The 9,059-nt window shown below is 36.3% G+C and overlaps 1 protein-coding gene across 2 annotated transcripts; it reads left to right on the top strand.

The window, feature by feature from the left end:
- The first annotated feature begins 345 nt into the window (after positions 1-345).
- On the top strand, positions 346-9,035 carry LOC131194344 (centrosomal protein of 290 kDa-like). Of its 2 annotated transcripts, XM_058175221.1 has the most exons (8): positions 346-814; positions 1,412-1,496; positions 2,380-2,522; positions 3,569-3,655; positions 4,939-5,029; positions 5,889-6,048; positions 7,821-7,918; positions 8,767-9,035. In XM_058175221.1, the coding sequence occupies exons 2-8, from the start codon at positions 1,494-1,496 to the stop codon at positions 8,926-8,928; spliced, it is 744 nt and encodes a 247-aa protein (XP_058031204.1). In that variant the 5' UTR covers positions 346-814; positions 1,412-1,493; the 3' UTR covers positions 8,929-9,035. The 2 variants fall into 2 exon arrangements, with proteins under 2 accessions (XP_058031204.1, XP_058031203.1); XM_058175220.1 differs by lacking the exon at positions 1,412-1,496 and having other exon boundaries at positions 348-814.
- Positions 9,036-9,059: the final 24 nt, after the last annotated feature.

Here is a 9,059-nt window from a genome sequence, read left to right as displayed (position 1 = left end):
TGAAGTGATGGCAGTCAAAATTCTTTATGGAATTGTGTTTTTTAACCAAAATCAACGTTAGGTTTTTACATTTTTCTATACAAACTTCTATTTAAATATAAAATTGAGTATTGTTGCATAAAAATATTATACAAAATTTACGCATACACATTCCATAAAGGTTACCATCACACGACTTCAACTATTTTTGAGTAGAAAAATGTAATTTCGAATCTGACTCTTTAAGCACATGTTTCTTACACCACCCATTTAACCCAGAGGGGAGGAGATGCAGCCGATTCGGGATCCCGTCACCATGGGAACCATGGAGCGGAAGTCCTGGAAAGGGACCTGATCCTTTTGTCGCGTTATTATGGCGTCACGAAATTTTTTCCGTAAACAAACGTGGGTTTACTTTTCCACCCAACGAAAGCGCGCGCGCGTGGGAACCGCCTACGAGGAGGGTGCGAGCTTCCTCGTTCGGATACGCTAAAGCCGTGTTAACCCGGGTGGCGAATCTTTTCGTGCTTCTGGTTAACACTCCCGCCTCCGCTTTGAAGAAGAAACTCGCGAGCCAGTGGATACGGGACAGGCGGGGAAGTGGACGCCGCGGTTGCGGGGGCTATTTGACCGTTGCTTGGGCGTTTTATCGGACCGCTGGGAAACCCCGCGGCTGAGCCCGAGCGGATCCCGCCCGCTCTCCTTTGTTGGGCGCGTCTCTTTCTGGAAGGGGACGCCGCCTTGACCCTCCTCCCGCATGTTTGGCCTCTACCCGGTGTGGGAAGCCGTGGCAGGGAAGCGGATGGCTCTGCCCTCGGTTCATAGATGCGTCCAAGTGAGTGAGGAAGAGCATCTGGCCGGGGCCGCGTGGAGCAGCCGAGTTTCCCTCCACCTGCGCCAGCCCGAGAGGGTTGGGTTGGATTGCAGTTCCCCTAATCCACAACCGTTTTGGGTGGGAAAAGCAGACACTGCAGGCAGGGCAGAAGTTCTCAGTCTGGGCCATTTTGAGGCAAGCGGGAGCTCAAGTGGGAAATTGCGAGAGTTGGAGTCCACCTGTCCCAAAATTGCCAAGTTTGAGAGACAAGTTTGATGTAGGGCGTCGCTCGGGGCCGGCTGCTCCGGAGACCCACTTCGTGGGGAGAGAGGGAAAGAAGATGGCTCCAGGGTTTTTACCCGGTTTCCTAGAAATTCCCGTGTATCCTTATTCTGCAGATCACGCAAGGCGCCCAGTTTTAGCGCTCAACTTTTGGCATCCCTCTTCCAAGAGCCAAGTGCCTATTACCTCCGAGGCAATTAAGAAAATAGATATTTTTCCTCCTGAAGGAACCAGTACTTTCCCCCCCACCCCCCAATGCTAAATCGGGCTTGGAATGTCGTGTTGGGGGTATATACTTCACCAAAGCAGTACAGCTTTCTTTTTTCCCCATATCAGGAGTGTTTGTGCCTTTGGATAGCTGCGTGATTAATAGGAAGGTAGCTTTAGTCTTTTCCTCCAGCAGTCTTCTCTCCCCCCCATGGTAAATTTTATAGCTATTAAAAATGTCTCCATTCTCTCTTTTTAAATTTGTACTCCTAGTAAAAATTATCCCAAAATTTATATATATGCTCAAATTAAATGGCTGCACAGCTGATTCTGTTAAAGTTTCTCAGGGGTAATGCTACTCCTGGATATATATTTTATTTAGGATACAAAAATATTTCTTAATGGGAAACCAGTAGTAAAAATGGTATATAAAAACCGTGTGTAGTAAAAGGTTAGAGCTGGAAGGGGCTGTTTTTACTGCTAGTCTGAGAAACACTAGTTAAATATTATAGCATACAGGCTTTGGGAAGCTCAGAATGCCCATATAAACTAGACCTGCAGAGTTTATACTTTATGTGAATAGAGAATGAAAGTGGAATGTATTTAAAATTAATGAAGTTTAGATAAGCAGCAGACTAGCAGATGATGTACTGATTGAAAAGTGGGAATAAAGTGAAAAAACTGAGTTTTATATGCTATGTAACAGACGTATGCAGATGACTTGCAATATGCTTCTCACCTTAATAAAATTTATATATATTAATGTCAGAATTAGAAATAAAAGATACCTATTGGGGGAAAACTTTAAATTATAGGCTACAGTGATTAATAATTTTACGAAGTAGGGACATTTGGGTTTTTTGAGTTTTGAAAGTATGTGTAGGTTGGCTCTTTAAAGTGTTTGATTAAAACAAGGGCAGCCTTCAACAACGAACATGAGTTATTTTATACTATGAAGGTTACTACATTACATTAAATAACTAAGCTGCATTTACTTGTATGTTTATTAATTAAATTTATATGTCACCCATCTTTCCAATAAGTCAACTCTGGGCAACTCTTTGTTTTTAAACACAAAAAATATTTCATTTTTCCAGCTCAATCAAGAAAATCAGCTGCTCCTTAAAAAGCTGAGGCATGTACGCCTAAAAAACAAGCAGCTGGAATATGATGTAGTGCAGCTGCATGATAAACTACATGAGCAAAAGAAGTGCTTGCCTGCCTGTGTCACAAGGAAAGAGTAAGAATGGCTATACTCTAAGCACGTGCTTCTTAAGAATCTAAGATTTCAGTTAGTAGTCTAATATGTATAAAGATTTAGCTTTTCGTCTGTTGGTTTGTTGATTAAAGCAATATTTGATTCAACCTTACATAGAATCATTGATGAATGAGTTAAATTGAGGGCCACATCACACACTTTAAGTCATTCTTTCCTAAAAAAAATTTTAAGAATTCATATAGAAATGTAATGATTAAATATTAAGCTAAATATCTGTATTATTACCCAATACAATATTTTAGCATAACAGATTTTGATAGATTCGATTGGTCTATAATTAATATTTATATAGGTTGTAGGCCCAATTCTTGAAAGGTTTTGGCTTGTTGTAATTGGGACATAGTGTGGCATTTGCAAGACCGGATTAGTACTTTTGTTATTTTAATGAAAGGCTCTTTCATTAAAGGATGAAAAAATTCTTGGTGTTTGCAGAATATAGGCAAATGGAACTAAGTTCTCTGCCTGACTTGGTGGGATATCCTTTATGTCCAATAAATAGATTTTACTGAATTTGAGAATGTTTACTTCCAGAAAGATGAACTTGGGTTTAGAGAGTTAAATGGAAATCATATGTATGAGAATTGAAATTACAGTAGTTTGAAAAGCTGGCAGAGGCTTTTTAATCAATGTATACAATATTTGAATTGGAAAATATGGAGAATTTTAAACTAGCCTTCCTAAATGTCTTAATTTACAACTCCGATCATCTTAATGTAGAGTAGCCATAGTCCTAAAATGTACAGGCATAATGAGAATGTAGTCAGAGATTATCGAAGATTATCAAGTTAGAGACTACTATATACTTCAGTTTATGATCACATAACTATCCATGTCTTTTTTCTCTGATTATGTGTTTTTATATAGATGTATTTATTTTCTTTGAAATTAAAAATTAATTTTAGTATTCTTTCTTAACATTATTGGATTTTTTATGAGAGTTAGACAACCTCATTACATTAGTAATATTTATTCAATCTTAAGAAAGAGTAATTGGCTGTTTATTTTAGTGTGCAGATTCAAACAGAATTTCACTGGTACCATAAAGGTGATGGGGTTCATCACAAGGAACATGATGTACTAAGGGAACATGCCAGGTGAGTTTTGGAACCCTAGTCAAACATACATTTTAGCAAATAATTTGGGCTCTTGGTTAAGAGTACAATATTGTCTGCAAACAAAAGCCTTTAATGACACTACAACCACTCCTTAAACATTTATCCATAAATATATGGATCCATTTTCGAGTTATTTCCTGCTCTGTGTTGAACCATTTGTTAAAGTATGTTATATTCTTTTATTTGATTGTATAAAAATGTTCTGCTAGTTCCCTCTTCTATAACATGATAGAACAAAAGTTGTATTTGTGGTGCGTGTTTTTAATTACATAATGCCAAATAGAAAGCTTCCAAAGATGAGTCATCTACAGTTATAAAAATAAAGTTTTATAGTAAAACATTACCATGTTACTGGTAAAATACTCACTTAAAAAAAAATCCCTCAATATTTTATTGGTCCATTGCTGGACCAGTGGACTGCAGCAGATGCATGTTTTTTTTATTTCTCCCAATGGGACACCAGTGGGTTCATTATACCCCTATTCCATTGCTTGTGCAGTGAACATGAGAGGAAAAGAAACATGGATTTGCAACAGTCCAGTGGTCCCCAACCCAGTCTGTGGCTTGTTAGGAACTGCGCTGGGCCACAAAGTTGGAGTTGAGCAAGCAAAGCTTCATCTGTATTTATAGCTGCTCCCCAGTGCTAACATCACCGCCTCATCTCCATCTCAGGTAATCAGGCATGAGATTTTCATAGGAGCACAAACCCTACTGTAAACTTTGTGTGTGAAGATCTAGGTTGTATTCTTCCCCTCCCAGTGCATGAAAAACCTGTTTGTTCCCTGGTGCCAAAAAGGTTGGGGACTGCTGCAACAATCCACTGAAGGAAAAGATGTTGTGATAATAACTAACTAACTAACTAACTAACTAACTAACTAACTAACTAACTAACACAGCACAACATGTCAAGTGCCAGGGAGTCCACAATGGGGATCCTACACAGAACTTCCATTAATTGGAAGCAGCCAAAGTGTGATGAATTGTCCAGTATTAGATTACTGATTTTGAAGGAAGATGATCTCAGGCATTCAGAGACTCAGCCATGTATGAGAAAGTGATTGTTGCTTGCAATTCTTGCATTACTTGAGAGAGGTGCTGAAGCAGGGAACTTCTATCAGTTGGAGGCTGTGTTGAGCACACTCTATACAGATCACCATGCCATCACTGTGGCTAAAATAGATAAATAGCTTCCATTCTTTTTCAGTGAACGTTTGTATAGATACTCATTTTTGGAAGACTAATGATTCTTCTTTTGCTTCCAGAGTGCTTCAGATGTATAATGAACTGAAGAAAAGGTACAATAAAGAAGTCAAAGCAAATCAAAGACAAAATGAAACAGTTGCAATGCTGTCTGTAAGCTTTAATCATTTGATCACTTTGAAGTAAACTAAAAAAAATGAAATATGTTTGGTATATATAAAATATTAGTAGTACAGTATTTTTGTATGTTTCATAAGCATATTGCAAGATACATTTACTGTTTTTCATTCCGTTGCGGTTTCATTCTAATAAGAAATTGTCACATGTACAGTATCTCTGTCCATCACTGCTATTAAAGTTAAATAACAATGTCATGGAGTATCTGTGTACAGACAATGTTTATGGCAATGAGTTCTTGAATTCTAATTCTTTCATATACTGAAAGAACAGTCATAAACTTTCCCTTTTTAAGTTAACATGATAATCATTCGGATTGAAATGATGTAGGATAATTTGGCTTTTTTATGATACATGTCTTATTTTTAATTCTGTGTGTCTGTGTGTCTGTATCTATATCTGTCTGTCTGTCTGTCTGTCTGTCTGTCTGTCTGTCTGTCTGTCTGTCTATCTGTCTATCTATCTATCTATCTATCTATCTATCTATCTATCTATCTATCTATCTATCTATCTATCTATCTATCTATCTATCTATCTATCATCTATCTTGCTTTAATCTCATATCCAGCCCATGAGTGAGGCAGCCTTAAAATGCAAGCCATTTTGCAAAAGTATGTCAGTGGCATTTATCATTTCCAAGCTTTGTTTAAATAGGACAATGACTCTTTGTGACTTAAAAAATATGTGACCCTTTAAATCACATATTTATTTCTAACTTCTGATGCAGGTTTTTTTAAAACGTAATTCTGAATTGATGCCCCAATTGCCCTTCCTTAGTATGTTTAAGAATGTGTTACTTTACTTGTTCTTTAAAGTTGTTCAACTATTTAAACAGGGTAAAATTAATGATCTGGAACACCAACTTCATTTAGCAAACCAAAAGATAAATGCCTTGGAATGTAAAAAAAAGGACAAATTTGTTCCAATTCAGAGAAGAATGTCATCTGACAAATGTATGTGCAAAAAGAAGGGAAGCTGTTCCTGCAAATATTTAGGTAATACTTTTTTTCCTCATATATCTGCTTCATTGGCTCTTGATCTTGTGTAACTTATTACATATTCTCATCTATGACTAAATGAAAATTAGAATTTTCTAAATGTTTATACTGGGCATAATCCCAGAGTCCCAGAAACAGACTGATGCTTTCTCAGTTCAGATTGTTGGGGCTGGGTGAGCAGGAATTGATTCAAGAACCTTCCCAATTCTCTTCTCTGCTGCTAAGCTGGGGGCGGGGGTGGGTGGGTGGGAGTGGGGTGGCTTATACCAGCTCACAGTGATAAGAGGAAAAAAACAAGCAAAGATTACATATATTTTTGCTGTGCTGTGCTATAGATATTTTTAAGTATGGTTTATTTAAAAGCAAAAAAGGAAATGGAAAGCTAGTCTTATTCATGACTTGGTAGAGACAGCATGTGAGCCTTAGTATGCTGTGTTTCACAAAAAATTCACCTCTACATCTACACTTACATTGTACAGTGAGAGATGTAATGTATATTCATAGAAAGGAAGGGGCAAGGCAGGAGGATCCACAGGATTTAAGGAGTTGCACCTGATTCCTTGATAGTCCATGTGTTGCTCCTGAGCCAAAGACCTACCTACCTTAGTGTCAATAAATTGAAATCCAGTAGTTTGAAGATTGCTCTTGCATTGAAAATGCATATAATTAACCCCCTCCCACTCCAAACAGACTTAGCAGTTAAAAACACTTTGCATTAAGATACAAACATGGCTTAGTGAAGTAGTGCCATAATAATATTTTGTGTAGTCTCCTTTATTTAGAGCAGAGGTGGGGAACTATGGCCCTTTTATGACTTGTGGACTTCAACTCCCAAAATTCCTGAGCCAGCAGCAAGTCCTAAAAGAGCCATAGTTGCCCATCCCTGATTTAGAAACTTAAATTTAGAATGATATGAATGCTTATTGTTGTTAAGGAGAGTTGATGGTATGTACTATTTATTTTCAGACTAGAACCAGGAAATAGACCATCGCTTCTCATAAAGTTTACTGGCTTTATTTCTGTCAATGTAACTATATTATGATGAGAGATGTGTATTGCTAGCGAAGAAGTGTTATTCTTATCACCTTATAGAAAGTGCTGTCAATAAATTAATGATGTGCAATTCTGAATAGTTTTTTAAATTATAATCTGGTACATATCCTCTGTGCTAATTTGAATATATTGTAAGTGCTGTTGCTGAACCACACCTTTTTTTTTTAACCGTATTTTATCTGTACTACTTCTCTGGCCCCTGCATTATATGAACTGGTCTTTGCTGCTGTAGAGAATTCCTTGCCCTATAAAGCCAAAATGTTTTTCTATACTTGGACCAGAAACCCATAAAACAAACAGGACTAGAACTCCCAGTGTCTTGGTTTATAGTGTGATTGCTTAAACATACCATTAAACTTCATATTGTTAACATCCCCCCCCCCAAGATTTTAAGACTGACAACTGCTTTATACCACTGCTTGCAGATCTAGGTTTTCCAGAGTCTTGAGATTTTCTCTTTTCCCAGCTGCATTTCCTTTGATTGTCTCATTATTCTGAATTCTCTGTAAGATACTTTTGACTCTTCAGCAAATAAAATCAGATGATGATAAGACCATAAAACTGAAATTGAAATATTGTATTTTCAGGTCTGATACAGTTCCTAAGAGGAAAATCTGATTTTCAGATACAACAATTCTAAGATACAGTTAAAAAAGAATAAGAACATAATTTTTTATCTTTTAGTGACTTTAAAGAGATTATTTATTGTACTTTAGACCAGCTGCTTTTTGAGACACAGCGACTGAAGATGGAAAATGAAACGCTCTCCAAAGAAAGAAGAATGTTAAAAAATGAGCTTGCGGCATTAGATAAGGTGAGTTGTTTTTTTAAAATCCTGAGGCAATGTAGAGAAAGCTCCCATTTGCAAATGGAAAATGTCTGCTATGGGAGATAAAGTTTTATGCATTATTACATTGTGATCATGCTCTAGAAGCTTTGGCTTTGCTGATCATTGGATAGGGATAAGTTAAGTAATGCTCTCCCTTCCAAGCAGGGAGCTTATTTAAGAATGTACAATGCTCTTATCCTTTTTGTATGTATCTGGATTGAAGATACAGTTGTCTGTTAAATGTACAGTTCTGTGTATTTCAGATAGTTCTTTGAAAACTTCTAAGTGCAGGGTGTGATACTGTATAGGATGAACTCATGCTTTAGATTATAATATGAAGATGGATAATAAATAGTCCTAAATATATAATCCTTTCTTCTATGTACAGTCAATTCTATTTTCAAATAATTTCTTGTTATTTTAAGATTGTAATATATCTGTTAAGAGATATATGTATACATCATTTGATTTGGACACTATGTTTATCTGTAGAAAGGGAATTTGTTTTATGTCTTTGTATTACATTTGGAACCTTAGCAATATGGTCAGTTGAATTCATTGTTTTAACTGGTTTTATACACATAAGTACAATTTATAAAAACAAAACACAGACTTGTATAATTAAGGAGTTGGTGTTAGGGCAGGAGTTGTAATTTATTATTACAAATATAGGATTCATTATTACAGCTGTAGGATCTGATAACAATTTCTTCAATTAACAAATATTGTAATTATTCGAAGAGAGGATGTTCTTTGTAGCAAGGAACAAAGTTTGAGACAAAGTAATTCAGAAGTAGAATTTAAGTAAAATATTTTGTGTCATAACCTTTCAGGATTTCTTTGATGAAATAGAAGATTTAAAATATGCTCTACAAGAAGCCATAAAACTGAATACCCACTATGAAAAGTGTTTAAAACAGTTAAGTTCCACTTATGGAAACAGTCTTACATCAACAATGACAGCTGGCAATCCTCGTACATCTTTATGGAAATAACATGCTCAATCAAGATTATTATTAAAGTATACTGAGTACACAGAAAAATAAACTCTCAACAGAGTAACTTCTTAATTTGTACAATAAAATCATGACTCTTACCCATTTTTCATTTTGTACAATTTGTATAT

The sequence above is a fragment of the Ahaetulla prasina genome, chromosome 3 (genome assembly GCF_028640845.1).
Source record: "Ahaetulla prasina isolate Xishuangbanna chromosome 3, ASM2864084v1, whole genome shotgun sequence".
Lineage (NCBI taxonomy): Eukaryota > Metazoa > Chordata > Lepidosauria > Squamata > Colubridae > Ahaetulla > Ahaetulla prasina.
This window is presented reverse-complemented; position numbering and strand designations above follow the sequence as displayed.